This window comes from Cebidichthys violaceus, unplaced genomic scaffold (genome assembly GCF_023349555.1).
Source record: "Cebidichthys violaceus isolate CVI_PGR_0920_01 unplaced genomic scaffold, fCebVio1.0.p SCAF_39, whole genome shotgun sequence".
Taxonomy (NCBI): domain Eukaryota; kingdom Metazoa; phylum Chordata; class Actinopteri; order Perciformes; family Stichaeidae; genus Cebidichthys; species Cebidichthys violaceus.
This window is the reverse complement of record NW_027176583.1, coordinates 1,099,461-1,117,127: the sequence shown is the minus strand read 5'-3', so window position 1 is coordinate 1,117,127 and position 17,667 is coordinate 1,099,461. Positions and strand designations below refer to the sequence as shown.

Sequence of the window (17,667 nt, the reverse complement as noted above, 5' to 3'; positions counted from 1 at the left end):
TCGTGAATTTAAAGCAACAACGGGGGCATAAAATGGCCTCGGAGGCACCAAACACTTAAGTGGCAAAACAACAACCTCCAAACTGTGAGGTCCTCCTCATTGTCAAAGCTCTGCTTATCTCTCTCTCTCTCTCTCTCTCGCTCTCTCTCTTTTAAGAGAGAAGGGGGGGGGGGGGGCAGCGAAACTAATCCTGGGCCAGCTGACGTAGCTCATTTTAGTATCACTTCACAAGTTAAGACAACAGAATGGGTTGCAGTAACTGTCAAAAACACCTCGAACAAACGGTAAATCTTCAGATTCACAAGCTGGTATCAGGTTTCACCTCCAGCCACAGCCTGGACACAGAGGACAGAGAGGACTGTACGTCTCTGCGGGGAGAGGAGGAGGAGGACAGAGTGGCTTCACCTCGCAGTACTTAGCATGTCCCTTAAACTCTCTATGCATAGCCTCCAGATTAGCATTAAGTGACTCCACTGTATGGGCTGGAAGAGCTCCACTTCACTGCGTGGCAATAAACACAGTAACCCGAGAATGCAGGGTACTCCACAATGCGTCTGTCAAGTGAAAAGTTCATTTGCGTTTTTCATGTGCTACCAAAACAACCCCCCCGCCCTCTTTCCTCACCACCACCCCCCCCCATTGTGAAGCCATCAGATAGCGGCTTCCAGAAGTCCACACCTGTCTCATGGCTATGCAGAGGAGATGGATCCGTGCATCTTGAGCATCAGATAGCCTCCAGCCAGGGTAGTATTGATCTAACGCTTCACTGGCCCTTTGTGAGAGCAGCAGCTGCTTTGGGGGGCTTTTAGATAAGCAATGCAAAGGGAATTGTTTCTCCTGAAACCCCCCCCCCCCCCCTCCTTTTTTTTGTTGTTTTTTTTCCAACGTTCCTACATGAAAACCACCACTTAATCAACACTCCATCGCTCTGGAATAAAATGTCCTCTCCCTCGACGGGAAAAATAAAAAAAGAGCAGCAAATAAGCATTAAAACATCAGCCTTTGGGGTATTAGAAATCACACAGTGATAATGCAGCTCTCCGGATTTTCACTGTTTAATCATTTGTAATCTCTAGAGTGAGAATGAAATGAAAACACGACACGTTTCAGTATCCTGCGACTCTCTCTCTCTCTCTCTCTCTCTAATCACAGTCCCAGCCACTGAATGAGGCAGTTGGGGTGGTGTGGTGGTGGTGTGGTGGTGGGGGTGTGTGTGTGTATTACTGCTGCATCTGTGTGAGGCAGCCATGGCGGTGGTGAGACCCTCCCTAAGATGACTCACAGGCGGGGCGGCGTTGGGCTGACACCAGCACCTCATTCACAGCCGATAATGAGCCATGCTAATGAGCAGGACAGCCGCCCTGCGTGCTCATCATTACGACCGCCTCGCGGTCATGCCCGGCACGACGCCGCCACACAGAGAGACAGACAGACAGACAGACACGGCTGGTAGGGTGAGGTGTAGGCGGGGGGGGGCAAACCTCAACAGTATAATTTATGAATATTCAATACATTGTTTTAATAAATGTCCCTTTTGTCAGATGTGAATCAGAAGAATAGTGTCATATAGCTCTCTTCTGTCATGGCAGAACTGGAATATCAGATTTATGTTTGCACAATTTCCAGAATTCCACGCAGACATGCAGTCAATGGCTGCTTTGCAGATTGTTCATACACACATGATACCACGCTATCGGTTCATTTTGAAATCAACCTCCTCGTAGCCAAGTCTGCTCTGATCAGAAGATCAAATACCACTCCAATGAATCCATCAAGAAGAAGAAGCAGCAGGCTGACAGTAAAACATGCGTGTGCATGCGCCAGCCTCCTGAGACTGCTGCTCCGACACATATATCTGATAAGGCTTAATCAGCACAGGGTGGTCATGATAAAGCATTTCAGCCCTATCTCTAGTCTGAGAGAGGAGAGAGAGAGGGGGGGAGGGAGGGTTGCCTCTCTGCTCTGGGGGTGGGAAGGCAAGAGCTCCTCTATCTCTCAGCGTTCCTCTACCTCAAACCGCCTCGAGTCTCCTTAGCCTCGTCTTCTTTCCCCCTGCGTGCCTCCTTTTCCCCTCTTTCCTCTCTTTATTTCTCCCTCCCTGCTTCCTCCCTCTCCCTCTCTCTCTCTCTCTCTCTCTCTCTTTCTAGCGGCTCCTCTCTGTATCAGTAGAGACACTTCTTAAGCCCCAGCTGGGGAAAAAAATACGGTGGCTTGGTGGGGGGAGGGTTTCAAAAGGGTAAGTGATTGCCCTCTAGGGGACGAAGCAGAGAGAGAGAAGAAGAAGAAGCAGGAAGCCTTATCGCCCCAGCCTCCAATAGCACTGCTGGCTGCCACCAGAGCCGAGGGAGGAGGAGGAGGAGGGTGGAGGAGGTGCAGGAGATGCCGGCTAGATGCTACGCTGCCTCTTGACACAGCAAAACTCAGCAGGGAGCCTTCCACCCATGCCTGACTGTATGGGCTCAACCAAATGTTATTGCTTTGCTTGCATGCTTTATGCAGTGCAACATGAGCATGAATTAAAAAAACAAAAAACAGCATATGTTTCTACTTCACAATCCTGGGTTATATTTATTTAATATTGAACCGTTATTACAATTATAGAAATGATTTGTGTGCATGCATGCAGCGCTGTTATCAGTGAGGGTCTATGGGATGCTGCAGATGTGTTTTGCGTGCACACACACACACACACACACACACACACACACACACACACACACACACACACACACACACACACACACACACACACACACAGCATCCGTAAAGCAGACTGCACTACTGACCTATTTCCTTCACTCGTGCAGACAGGAAGGAGACCTCGCCAAAAAAAAAAAAACACAACCCAAAACAAAACACGGAGCCACTCGGAGAGCTCTCTGTGAAATGCATTGGGTGATAGTAAAGCGTATGATAGCAGCCACTACCAGCTGCTACAGTGCATCCGTCTACAGCAGACGGGGCAAGGCAGACGCATCCACGCGACTGCAATAGTGTCCAAGCGCCACCTTCAGTATCCAACCTGAGGAGGAGGAGGAGGAGGAGGAGGAGGAGGAGGAGGAGGGGGGGAGCAAATAATCACATAGCCTACATCTTTTCCTCCAGACACATCTGCAGAGACTGTCTGCCAGTCTGGAGAATAAGCCATTTTTTCCTCGTGTTTAAAACGAGGGAATAGACTTATAGTGCGCGCGTCGGTGCGTGGTGTGCGTCTCAGGAGCGCACGGTGCTAACTGTGTGTTTAATATGCCTGTCTCGCCCGGCGTGTTGCCCCCAGACACTGTGTACCACAAATCCCCCCCACCTCCCCTCCCACGAGCGCGCGGGAGGGGAGGAATAAAAGGGTTAAGGGGAGTCTTGGATGGAGTCTGCTGGGCGGAGCGGAAGAGAGCTGATTGGCTGTTGGCCCGTGACGCAGGGGACGTGAAAAAGCTGATAACTAGTTAAGAAGGCAGTTTGTAAGTCTGGAAAAAGAGTGCAGAGCTTGAGACTATACGACGCGCAGTGGACGTGGGACGAACCGGCGCAAAAAGAAACACACAGAGCTCAGCCTTCTCGGCAGAGTGCGGAAGAGGGCTGACGGACACGGAGTGACTTTAAACCGGAGGACGATGGTGCAGCACACGGACAACAGCGAGACGGACGGGAGCATGTCCAGGGAGGCTACCGACTCGAGGAGAGTGAATTTATGGCATGCAGCCCCGTGCCGATAAACCCGGACTGGTGCAAGACGGCCACCGGGCACATCAAGAGGCCGATGAACGCGTTCATGGTGTGGTCCAAGATCGAGAGGAGAAAGATCATGGAGCAGTCGCCGGACATGCACAACGCGGAGATTTCCAAGCGCCTGGGGAAGAGGTGGAAGATGCTGAAGGACAGCGAGAAGATCCCGTTCATCAGAGAAGCCGAGCGGCTGCGGCTAAAACACATGGCCGACTACCCCGACTACAAGTACAGACCCAAGAAAAAACCAAAGCTCGACAGCTCCAAGTCTTCGGCGCCGTCTCCGGAGAAGTGCGGCAAAATTGCAAAGACTCCCAGCAAGAAGTGCTCAAAGATAAAGACTAAGAGCGGCTCCAAGTCCTCCCACGGCTACGGGGAGGACTGCGTGTTCCCCAGCTTAAAAGTTACAAAGACTGTGAAAAGTGAGCTCAGCGACGAGGACGACGACGACGAGTACGAGGACGACTACCGGATGGGGATTAAGGCGAGGGACGAGGAGCGTCTGAGGCCGTACAATGTAGCCAAAGTTCCCGCGAGCCCAACTTTGAGCTCCTCGGCGGAGTCCGAGGGGACGAGCATGTACGGGGACGAGCATGTACGAAGAAGTGCGGAACAACAACAGACTGTTTTACAATATCAAAAACATTACCAAGCAGAGCACATTGCACGCTGCTTCCGCGTCACCAGCATCCTCCAGGTCGGTCTCCACATCCTCCTCCTCCTCCTCCTCCTCTTCCTCCAGCAGCAGCAGCTCCTCTTCCGGCGAGGACGCGGACGATTTGCTGTTTGACTTTAGTTTGAATTTCGCCCCCAGCGCCCCAGGCTCGGAGCTGGGCAACCCCAATTCAGGAAACCTCTCCCTGTCTCTTGTGGATAAGGACCTGGACTCTTTCAGCGAGGGCAGCCTGGGCTCCCACTTTGAATTCCCAGACTATTGCACGCCAGAACTCAGTGAGATGATTGCCGGGGACTGGCTGGAGGCGAACTTTTCCGACCTGGTCTTCACGTACTGAATTGAAGCAAGATTTAAAAAAAGAAAAAAGAAAAAACAAGTTCCTCTAGTAATAACAGAGAAGGGAGAGAGTAAATTATATATGTGTCCTGGTCCAGTTGTCCCCCAGCCCTGCCTCCTGTGGGTGTTCTGAAGGGTCCTAGAGGGAAGGTGGAGGACCAGGAGGCGAGGTGAGGTTTGAGGAATGAGATGCTTATGAAGCTGGTAGCAAAAAAAAAAAAAAAAACACACACACACACACACACACAAAAAAGAGCAAAGTCTGCAGACGGTTTTTTTCTGGCAGCATGACAGGGTTTTATGGATTCCCCCCCCCCCCCCCCTCCCCCACCCGTAGGTCTGCATTTACTGTTCAGCTTAAACGGACCACAAAAAGGGAAGAAAACGTGAACTTCTATGCATCTTATCCTCTTAAAAACAAAAATAACTGCAGGGAGCTTAAAAACACGGACTGTGGGACAAGACTTCAAAGCAAATCTGTGAACTGACACTTGTTCAGGATGTTACCTTACAACGGTTTATGTCATTTCTAAATGCCGCAAAAATGTTTGTTTGTTTTTTTTGTAACCGATTCAGTTTACCTCCCTGGTTTGGTAAATTACGCAGCCTAAACCTCCGCAGAGTGCAGGTGTGGAGGAAACATTTTGATACATAACAGACCTCATCTTTTTAAAAGAAAAGTAAGATATTTTCAGGCATATTTTTGTACAGTTCAAAGGGAATGTTCTTACTGTGCTTTCAGTGAGTTTCAGGCACTTCTTCCCTTTATCATTTGTTTTTAGCATGCAAGGGAGTCCTGGTTTTAAGGATTAAGTTAAATTAAGACTTGCATCAAAAATGCCTTGTGATTTCAAACTAGGTTTTGTACAGTTGTAGAGCAGATTTGTTGAGTATTTGTAGACGATACAATGGCATCATGGGGGAACACATACCTCAGAGCTGGAACTAGTTTCAAGATTGTATATGTACTGTAATATAGTAAAGTTAGGAGTTTATGTATATCATACTCGTGATATGTGGATGGGTCCCAATCGCAGGTGTGAAACTGGATTTTGGTATTTTTTATGGCACATACTGTTTTTTCCCCCCTTCTCATTTTTTGTGCAATATATACTCTTAAGATACAGACCATCAACAATTGTAGCAAGTGATGGAGAAACAGACTTGTGCACTGTCGACATCATTTCATGTTATGATGCTGAAACGCCTGTCCAGGCAGGACAAATAAACACATCAGCTGGAACTGATACAAAAAACGATACAATATGGCCTCATGGTGTGATGCATACTATATGAACAGGTTGATATCACAATTTGAATGTAATTTGACACGCAACGGGCAAATCTGACACCAAACGGAATCTGAAACTGATCAATTCGGGGAGGAGGAGGAGTTCTGCAGAGGGGCATAGTCTGGTACAGCGGTGGTCTGGCATTAGTTTAACAAGCAAAGCAAAAAAGAACATTCCATAGTCCTGTTTCATGTGATGAAACCTTATTTTAAAACTGAAGACTGCCTTCTTTTTTTAAAAAAAAACATTAACCATAAACCTGTATTTTTTATTTCTTGCACTTAAAAAAAAGCAGATATTGTTTATTTTTATGTGGGTTCTACATATGAAGTCTGTTTGATAACAAGGTTTTTTGGAATATGACCTAATTCTACGCCGAGACGTTTTGTGGGAAGTTCTAGGCAGTGGTTACTTCACATTCCAAGTGTGAATCTGTCTTTGACTCATCTTTTAATAAATAAGTACCTACCACCATCGACTGTCCTTTCAGTTTGTGAATATATGTACACAGATGTGTTATGTGTTGCGTTTGCAAAGGATGTGATGACGGAGCGATGCCTATTTTGTATGTAGGCGGATCCTCTGAACTGGATGGGCTCAAACTAACATGTGATTTCACATTTAATAAAAAGGAAAAAAAGGAAACTTTTACCCTGCAGTGTTGAGGTGTTTTACTGTCCCTGTTTGTGTTCAACCTTCTTTCACTGCGCCTCCCCCCCCCCCCCCCCCTTTTTTTTAAAACTTGCAACACTGCGGCTTTAAGAAATTGAATCGCCCCGCTCGCCTGCCCCCCGAGCGACGCGATTGGTCGGCTCGGTGGTCCCCTTGGAGACGGAGCTGGGAAACGGGAGCCGAATCCAAACAGTGTGTGGGAGCTCTCGTCTGTCTGGCTTCCATTCAGAAAAAGGCAACAGAGGGCTGGAAACAAACGGCTCGGTGTGAAATACGCTCTCTCGGAGATAAACTACGGCTCTTATTCCAGACCCTGAACACGTTCAGAAACACAGTTCACGCGTGAACGTAAACTCTAAAGGGGGTTGTCTTAAAGTCCACTAGTGTTTCAGGTCGGTGTGTTGGGAACGGGGTCAGTAGGTCAGTGTGAGCAGTGCTGCTTCGACATGGCTCCAGTGGTTGTCGGGTTGCACAGCTCTTCTCTCTCTCTCTCTCTCTCTCTCTCTCTCTCTCTCTCTACTCTCTCTCTCTCTCTCTCTCTCTCTCTCTCTCTCTCTCTCTCACCGCTTAGTGCCTCACTTCTCACCTGGGATTCCAGTCACACAGCAGTAAATATTGGGACACAGAGCGAGTAGGGGACACGGTGCTGGAGGACGAGGACTGAGGACCCCTGAAGTAAGACATGAACAGGAGGGTATAGAGGACAGTGTGGGGAGCAGCTCTAATGTAGTCGTGATGCTGCTTGACACGACTTGAGTGTGTTGTGACTCGCACTACTGTACGCGAGCGGCCATAGGATGATGTCATGTAAAACACAACTGGCGTAACAAAGCTATTCATTTAAAGCGACAGCGTCGTCTTCACGGCGCTGTGAGGCCCGGTTAGGTAGACCCACCTTTAACAAACCACACGTAAAGAACCAGAGCCACTGAGAGATTTGTGTTCATTACAGCAATAGGATCTAATGATGAATATTTGCCATGCATAGCTGCACAGGTACTAGTCCCCCCCCCACCCCCACCCCCCCATTAAATCAGTTTGCAAATCTGTAATAAAACATTTATCTAGCTATTACTTTACCTGACCTATTGGTCAAAGTTGCTAATGGGTTCCAGGGCTATTCCCAATAGAATCTCAGCATTGATTTTGTGTTCCTCTGAAATATCTGCTCAGGGCTAATGCCACCGGTACATGTTGAAATGAAATTAGTGACCCGTTGAAAATTTTCCTTCCATTTCCTCTCCGTAAATAAATAAATGGAAATCTAGAAGGCTCCCGAGACGCCGTCCTCCCAGGGATTCAGCGTGGGGGGGGGTGGGACGGGATAAAAAGAAAGTAATTTCCACTCCTTGAGCGTTTAAATCATTCATACAACCCAGGATGTCACAGTCAAACGCCGTACGTGACGCCGGCACAGAGAGCCCTGCTGCAGGTTGATCTCCCGGTTTGCAAGTTGCTTAAACTGGACTTCTGAACATGTCAATGCTATCTCTGTTGCTCATAGATAAAGATGAGCGGTCTCTGTCCTAAGTCTACTGATCCAGTAATAACAGGACCGGTTCTGTTTCCTTTCACCGGCGCTGACTCTCATCCCTGCATTACATCACTGCTGAGCTGACGCCGCTGCGCAGTAAGATTCCATGTTGTGTCATCGCTGATCCACGTGTGCTCCTCTCCTCCCGGTGGGAGGCTGTCTAATATTGCTGTGGGAATACTGACTTGTGCTCTCCGATGCTGCAGGTTTTCACAACAACAATAACAGCGCCGCTCCCGTCTAAATTTAAAGCTGTTTACTGTCTGTTAATTGAGGAGCGGGGCAGGGATTCGTGGTCTCTGCTCCGGATCTCCTGTCTGAGATCAGGGGGTTGGTGTCGACCCCCCCCACCCACCCCCTCTTCTGTCTGAGCGAGTCCCTCTGCTGCTCTGCTACACAAAGCGCGTCACGCTGTTAGGTGCTGCAGATCCTGTGTGACAGAGTTTTAAAATAAAATGACACGCGTGAGTCCTAGGATCCAGAACAGGTGAAAAGCTACGCGCACCATAAATAGAATTTATTGTCTTATGAATCCAGATGGGGAAACTACATATTTAATCATCGGATGCCTAGATGCTCATAATGACCTTAAAAGGATTCATCACTAATGTTGCGCAGTTCAGCAGCTGATAGGAGGGGAAACTTGTTGTTGAGATCGCCTGCCTGAGCAACAGTCCCAGTCCCTTTGTCCTCTGCTCCAGCCTCGGCCTGAGGGCGACCCTCCTCCTGCTGCTGCTGCTGCTGCTGGTGATGATGATGAGAGAGAGAGAGAGAGAGAGAGAGAGAGAGAGAGACCAGAGTTAAACTCAGGTTTAACTTGATGTGGCTTGGATACCAAACAGGCGGTGTAACAGATAATAAGTGTGTAGCTGGAAGCAAGTAACCCACACGGTCTGCTGCTGCTGCTGCTGCCTGATTTTCCGTTCCCGACGTCATTGCAGTTTTTCATTATTTAGGCAATGAGACACTGAAAGGGAAGTTTTTTTTGGGGGGGGGAGGAGGCTGCTGTTCTGAAAGCAGACACAGCAGGTTGTCAAGAGCAGTTTAAGCCGGCGGTGCTATTGTCTCGTCGACACAGAAACAAAACAGTTCAATCACTCCTCCCAGAATGTGTTCTGACACGTGGTGAGATCTCATTGGGAGAAGGTCACTTCTTTTATTTTATTTATTTTATATATTTTTTTGGGGGTGGGGAGCCGCTGCAGGTCGCGCATCACTCATGTGAACGACCTGTTCAGAGGGGAGGAACCCGGCTCCACACCTGCATCCCTTTTCAAACCCAACTCTAGAGTATTCTGCTAATTGAACAGAGTTTTCCTGGGTGACATTTCGCAGGGGTTTTTTTGGGGTGGGGGAGGGGGGGGTTCAATATGTGCTGCGTGAGAGAAAAATGCCCAAATAATTGGCTCAGTGTAATTAGAGCCAACTTGTAATGACGTCGAGCTCTGTTTAGAGAGCGGCTCCCCGCCTGATTGCGGTCAGTTTGGCATTAACATAACCTTGTTTTTGGAATTAATTGTGACTCCATGCTAGATATTTATCTTAGAGCTTTGCAGCAGCTGCGGGAGCCCCTCCCACTTCCCAATGAGAAAAGAGGGAATAAGCCCACCAGGTGTGTCCGACGGGGTCATAATGCATGCAGCATGTTTGTGCTCAGTCACATTTTAATCTCACCTCAGAGTACCACAGTGTGCTCTTTCATCACGTTACATTCATTTTGTTTATTGTTTTATTGCTTCAGATAATCCCCCCCGCCCCATATTGTGTTTACACGCAGTTGTTGACCAGATAATGTTGTTGCCCTCTAATCAAACGGAGTGTATTATAGTGTGTTGTCAGAGCTCGCTGCCCTCTTATTGCGTGTGTGTGTGTGTGTGTGTGTGTGTGTATATCTGCTGAGGAGGGTCTGTTTGGCGTTTTGCCCAGATGCATGGATTTAAGACCCCCCCCCCCCCCCCCCCCTCCCATCCCCTGTTTTTTAGGAGCTGTGGATTGTGTGAGTGCGTTTTTCTGTCTGCTCATTTCAGTTTTTGGTTCTCTTCGGGGCCGCTGCAGACACTTAGCACGGACGCTAACCCTTTTGAGCGTGCTGGTTCCTGATCGTGGTAATTGTGGTTTCCCTAAACTAAAGGGAGAAGGACCCTGCTCTTCTGCAAGTCCTCACTTCATCTGAAGACCAACAACAGGCATTCATGACCCCCTGCCCAGCCTCTCCGGGATTAAGTCCGGTAGTAATCTAGATTCAAACCTGCAGCTCAAGGGGAGTCCGTGCAATTTCCCCCTGAAGCTCGAGCGGAGCCAGCAGTCGCTCATTCGTATGCATCTGAAATCTAATACTCTGCTGCTGTGCCCCTCAGCGGCCCCACCTTTCCTGACTCACCAGTGAACCTCGACTCCTCCAGTGCACTCTGACCATTATACACTCTGTGTATCTCTCTCTCCCTCCCTCCCCCTTTCTCTCTCTATTTGCATGTTGCCCAGGTTACACTGTCAGGGTACCCCCACACAGTCAGACTCGACGCAGGGTCTCATTTGATAGCCTTTGCTGCTTCAGTAAATAATTAGCACACTGAATCCTCTGGGGCCCTTTACAGGAAGCATGGCTTGCTTACCGGGGGGGGGGGGGCTACGGTTCTAATGATCGCTATCCTGCAAGATGTTTGATAGCGGGGCCCTGCTGTCTACGTGACGAACATAGCGCTAACCCTTCTAGAATGAATCCTGAATGTGAGAGTGGATGGAGCTGAGCGGACTTGATTCTCTCGTCTGTGATGAAATGCTTTTGTAAGTTTGTGCTCGTGAGGAACGATGAGGGGGAGACGTTGGTGGAAACAGATGTTTTTCGGTGCTTCGTGGGACTAAATGCGATTATGTTTCTGCAATCAGTCACGTTGAAACGTTGACGTACGTCTCTAGTCACAGAGACGGCGATAATAAATTACTCCAACACAACGTAATGCGTTATATGTTGAGCAAGTGTATAAAACGTTAAATCCAAATCATTTGAGCTATAGTCTTCAGAATAATCGTGTACTTCTCGTAAAGCAATTCATATTTTACCAAATCAGAAAACATGAATCTATTGCCAGATAGATGTTTGACCCCCACTGATTAGCAGAAGAGACACTCAGACAAAGTAATGCCCGCTCTGGGTTGCATCTGTAAAATGACAACTCCTGCCAAAAAGTCCATTAACTGCATGTAAATGTGAAACGGCTCCGTCCAGCGACATAGGGAGACAACTTCAGATGTTATTGTAAGAGATGGAGAGACTCAATGTGCCAGGAGCTGAGTGGGACTTTAAAAAAAAAAAAAAAAAAAAAAACTCCCTCCCCCCATGCCCTCCAGTGCATGTTGAACCCCCCCAAAAAAGGTCAAGACGAATCACACTGTTGAATAATTCATATGTATGCGGATGAACAATTCATATGCATTCATGCTGAATCTATATCCGTTATGGAGAAATGGTGTGTTCATGAAAAACACAGCAAACAACAACTACTACTTAACGTGGAACTTCACCCCCGAGGTCTGAGCCTGAGTCCAAAGGTGGATTTACTGTTTTCATCAAACGAGACACGGACTCCTCTCTGCAGTCCAGAGGAGTCGTACTTTGCCGACTGCTGTGCCGGGAGGAGAGCGGACCGCTGCCACTTTGAGCCATTTTCAACCACGGAATGACGATTTGGAACGTCGATATTAACGCCAGCATCGATGTGTTTCATATCATTCAGTTTAAGCTTTAAAAATGTGCAACACGTGAAGAGTTAAGCCCACCAGTTCCCACCTCCTCCTCCCCGTAGGTTGATTTTTATTGTCTGCCCAGCGTCCCCCCCGTCACGACGTCAGACTTTGAGGCCGAAAACCAGAGGAACATGTGACCCGGTCAAGGGGACAAGCAGGAGCAGTGTAGAGACACGTTTCACACGCTACCCGCCACACATGTGGAGCACACGGCCTCTGTGGGAGGTTGTGGGTTTCTGTGTATTGTTTGTAGCCGGTGGGGACTGGAGCAATAGTGTCTGAGGAGATGTGACATGTAGCCCCACTCTTCACCACTGACACACACACACACACACACACACACACACTCACTCGCCTTCTCTCCTGGCTGGTCAGAGTTATTCATTTCGTTGAGCACCTCAGCCGCCAGCAGAGAAATGCTGTCACTGGGTCATTACAAATACCCACAGGCGGTGGAGAATGTCCCCACAAACACCGAGACAAACATGGGCCTGCTGCTGCTGCTGCTGCTGCTGCTGCTGCTTGATGGGGTTCTGGATGACCTACATTTTCCTCCTTTCACATATTCCATATTGGACCTGATGATATCGCGGATCGCTAATCTGAGACCCTACAAAACAGAACTGAAATAACACACGTACCATAAAGACATTTCACATATTCAGAATCTTATTCCAGGTTTATTCTAAAGCACCACATCCCTTCTTTATATGTTTTGTATTTTCTACAAAGACGTGAATGTGTGTAACTTATATGGCAGCTATTAGAAAGCAGGTCCGGTCTACATTCGAGCACCAAGCAGCTGTGCTTGGTGCTCATGTCGTGTTCCTGTGTGGCTCACCTCTGTGGCACGATGCTCTTGCACTGTTTCTTCGTTGGCGAGATGAGAGACGCAACTGGGATCAAAGGAGGAGTGCTCATTGATTTTCAAAAACCACATATTATGCTGCAAATATATATAAATATATATATCAAAGGGAAGCAGCCTCTGTGATATGCCCAGCGTGATTTAAACACACTAAGGCCGTGTTTGAGCCTGGAGCTAACGCGCTTTACCTCCTCCATGTCTGCACACGGGAGCCACCGAGGTAAAAATAATAATAATAATAATAATAATCAAAATGGGCATAAAAGGAAAGAAGAGAGAGTAACACAAGGATTTGTGCCACTGTGATTGATGAATTATTAAACTCCTCTTTACAGATTTCTTAATTAGAAAGGGTAATCCAGTAATTAACAGGAGGAACAGCTGGCTTGGTACAGTATATCACTGAAACATATAATCCCACTTCCATTATTACTGCGAGCGGCAAGTTCCCCTCTCGTATAAAAGCTCACTAATAATCCCATTAGGTCTGACTACAGAAACTATACTCCACTCATCTGTTAAGCGCCAGCCCCAGCCGTGTAATTGCTGCGCATTTAAAGCAATTTGGTCAGTGGCGACAGAAACCTGCTTACTGCTGAAAAGTTAATGACACTGAAAGCCAACACTATATATACCCCCCCCCTCGACCACTTAGTCCTACCGTTTGACAGCGTTTGTCATTACACAGTCAAAAAAAAAACCCTGGATTTTACATTTCCCACGTTGGAGAAAACGTTGAGCCGTCTGTGTCGTGGATCGTTACGCCGCGATGGCCAAACTGTGGACTTGTTGTCCACAGTTGCCGCCGAGGAGTTGACAGTGAGTGGTGACAAAAGTTGTGTTCAAATAGTGTTTTGAAGAGAGATACAAGGCACCGCAGTGACTGAACGCTCACAATATCACATCGAGTTGTCTTTTTTGCCGGCTTGTTCCTGCCGTGACGGAGTCAGGAGTTGCGGGACTGATATCTCATACACTAGGTTTCTCACTTCAGTGCACACCTGGAATCCAACCTGCCCACCACCCACACACACACACACACACACAACCCCCCCACCCACCGCCTCATCCATCCAAACTAAACCACCTTTACAGCCATATTTCTGCCGAGTGCGCCGCCTTGATTTTCTCTGTCAGTTCCCGTCCTTATTCATCCAGCGGGGCTGTGAGCTGGAATAATTAGGAGAACGCCATAAGGCCCCTGCCTCCTGACAAGTGATCAACAAACAATGATTTATGAGGCCATTTTGTATCAGGGGATGACCATTGATTTAAAGAAAACACACACACACACTTCTAGACACAGATGACCACATGCATAAATCAGATTCAATGTCTCTCCGTCTTCAGGTGGCGTTGTTTTATGCTGACCCGTCCTGTTTATCGTTCACTTTCATAAACAGCACCACTGATAAGCCCGCATCTTGATATGGATTCGACAAGTGATCTGACCGGGACCGTCGTTTAAAATCCCTGGACCGCTCGAACGGACCGTCTGCGGATCGATGCCGTCGCTCTCTCACTCCACAGATGCTGATTCCACATATTTTATAGCTGTTGTTGTGAGTATCGATCGTCACGGAGGCCTGGAAGAAACGCCACGACGCTGCAACGTCTGCGTCTCACTGTTTCTGGAGCGAGTCCAGTACATCACCTGGGCCTGTCTGTTGTTTTGGTTCTTGACAGACAACATGCACGCTGTGTTTTATTACACCCCCCCCCCCCCCGCCCCCCGCCAGCTGCAGGGTCATTGCACATTGCTCTTCCTGTGAAATCGTAAGGATCATATTTCCAACGTTGTGCTGGAGAAGCGGCGGCTTCAGATGCTGATTAATGAGTAATGAAATGGCTTTTAGTTATTACAGGATGAAAATATTAATATGAGAGATGCTGAGTGAGAAGAAGGGCGCCTTTTATTATGTTAGCGGTCTGTTCCATCATCTCATAGATCTGTCACGGGTTCACCGCGTCAAAGAGATTAAGAAGCCGCATTAGTCATCAAACGCTAAGTGATCCTGTTCCTGTTGGAGGCCGTCACCATCATATATGACTCCTTTTAGCTCTCCATAAATCCACGTCTGCATTCGTTTTGTGCTCACATGCTGCCCTTGGCAAAAATGTCCCAAATAGTTTACTTTGTTATTAATAACGGATGCATTTAATTGATATGAATTCAGTCGTTTAGGGCTACCGAGCACAGCGGCGTGTGAGCGTAAGACGCGTGTAAAGAGACGTGAGACAATGTGAGACAATGCGGGGGATGAAGTCGGCATTATTGTCTTTCCTTACCACAGATTGATCGCCACTGCAGCCGGGTCGATATGTGTCTAAACATGACGTTAATAAGGTGACTGGACTGACTGTCTGTACCGCAATACCACAGAGCATGATGATGCAGAAGTGTGTGTGTGTGTGTGTGTGTGTGTGTGTGTGTGTGTGTGTGTGTGTGTGTGTGTGTGTGTGTGTGTGTGTGTGAGGAAGTTCTTAAGCAAGAGAGAGGGATGGTCTACAGGCCGAATGCCATCCCTCATCCTTCCTCCTTCCTCCTCCTCCTCCTCCTCTGGTGTGGGTGATATGAATGGGCACCATTATGGTCATTGCAATTACCCTGCTGTTAGTGATTGTTGTTGGTCAGAGGCTGCAGATCAAAAGGGAGCGGATCCATATTGATTAGCTGCCATTGTAAGGGAGCGACGCCAAGGCGAGCGAGCTCTCGCTCGGCGGCGGCGGCGGCAACGACGGCGGCAGAAACCCCGCGCTCCGCATGCGGCGATCGACTCCTCGCCGGCGTTAACTCGGCGGTGGAATAATTGAGCGTGCTGCAATGAATCCGGCATTAGAGATTCCCGTGTCTCAACCCCACCCCTTTCCTCTCGCCGCTGGCTTCAGCCGGCGGATGATTGAAAGGCCTCTGGTGTCTCCCTGCTCCTCGTGGATAAGCAGTTGTCATAGGAAACATCGATACTTGAATGGATAGACAGTTTTATCCATTGATTAAACACTGAGTGAATGCACAAGTACTCACCCCTCGCAAAGACCAATGTCCAACGCCAGTGACTACCCCTCCTCCATTTCTGTGATTTAGGGTACATTTGTGCAATGATCTCTAAGTGCGGTGTCATTCCCTTACCCCCCCCCCCCCCCCCCCCCCCCCCGCGCATTTGCGAGATCATAATCGATACTTCATTTGAGCTCTGCTACGTGTGGATGGAGAATCACGGTGGCGGGTAAAGCAATGTTTTATATTGTTGCATAAGGTCAAACCCATGTTTCTCCCGCTCAGAGGAGTGGTTGGGGAAGCAGCCCCATCAACATTGATGAAGCAGTGACGAATTGGAATTATGGTTTTGACAGGTCAAAAATTGCCGCTTGAAATTCTAATCAATCACAATTTCCCTCGTAGTGCATCGTGAAGTCAATGGCGTTGTTGGTCAGGAGTTGAGCTTTTCAGCAGGAACGCTGCATACTTTTTCCTTTTATTTTAATTTGATTCTACTCGGACCTTATTCTGTGTGTTTTCAAGAGGACGAAATCCAGCGAAAAAACCATCAATCACGCGATCGTGTTGTTTATATTCATGCGACGTTTAGAATTCTAATAACGCCAAAGACAGAAGGATGGCGTCTGAGTGACACGCGGGTCTCCTGCAGCGCCTGGTCAAATAGGACTCTTATTATGGCGGGGATCTCATTCAGACGGTCATTAGACAATCAAATGAGGATAATTTGCCTGGATCTCAATTAGGAGGAAGCCAATTCTCTCGGCGCGCCGATGGCCTTTCAGGAGAGAACTACTGAGCCTTACCAGGTGTGGTGCTCTTATGCTGATTGTTAATTTGGGCCCGGGAGATCTCGCTGTGTAAATTGCCCTACGACGACGGCATTGGGGGGGGGGGGGGGAGAACGCCAGTGGGAAAAGCATTGTGCATGAATACGGAGCGGAAAGGGTAAAACAAGCACTATTGTTTCCTGGATTTAATTCATGGCTTCCGTCATCCTAGCTCCTAGTAAGCATTAACCATTTGCTGTCAGTATCACACTCTATATTTGACTATCCCATCATATTCTCCATTGATTTGTTCTATATATATATATATACGTATATGTATATGTATATATATATATAGACACCAGTTACTGTAAGTAACTCAAATGCCCTCTAACAGTCTGAGGCATGTTGTGTTTTCAAGGGTGTCCATTTGCTCGCTCCGTGGCCGTTGCCCTCAGCATTAACCCCCGCAGGCTTCTGGAGGTTAAAACCCCTCTCTAGATTTACAACAAGCAGCGGACACAGCAGCCATTAAAACCATGTAAATTTAGGCTGTTTGTAGAGAGAGAGAGAGAGAGAGAGAGAGAGAGAGAGAGAGAGAGAGAGAGAGAGAGAGAGAGAGAGGTGCATGAACCCAGTGACAGACCACCCACTCTCTCTCCTTCAAACAACGCTCTCCATGACTGTAGCTCAGAAATTGTGTGTGTGTGTGTGTGTGTGTGTGTGTGTGTGTGTGTGTGTGTGTGTGTGTGTGTGTGTGTGTGTGTGTGTGTGGGGGGGGCGTGCACTAGTCCTCCTTTTGGTAAGGTCACTGACCTTTTTATCACCTCCTTAAGACGCCCTTTGGAGCCATCGCCGTTGCACAACTGGATGCTGCACATCTCTCTCCGGTGCACAGCTGTTGAGACGTGAGCGATGACAACGTGAGAAAGAAGCATTTCTCTAATTCTGCCAAACGACCCCCTTGTGTTGAACAGCGTCCTTTTTCTTATGTTGAATTTATGTTAGTCACTAATCAACTCAGTGTTCATACTTACCGACCCCCCCACCCCCC

At 48.1% G+C, this 17,667-nt stretch overlaps 1 protein-coding gene across 1 annotated transcript; it reads left to right on the top strand.

Moving 5' to 3' along the window:
* Window positions 1-3,478: 3,478 nt before the first annotated feature.
* On the top strand, window positions 3,479-6,678 carry sox11a (SRY-box transcription factor 11a). Its single transcript, XM_068726457.1, is given in 3 exon segments — window positions 3,479-3,669; window positions 3,672-4,311; window positions 4,313-6,678. Coding segments are annotated over 3 exon segments (1,122 nt in total). The 5' UTR covers window positions 3,479-3,611; the 3' UTR covers window positions 4,737-6,678.
* The last annotated feature ends 10,989 nt before the right edge of the window (window positions 6,679-17,667 follow it).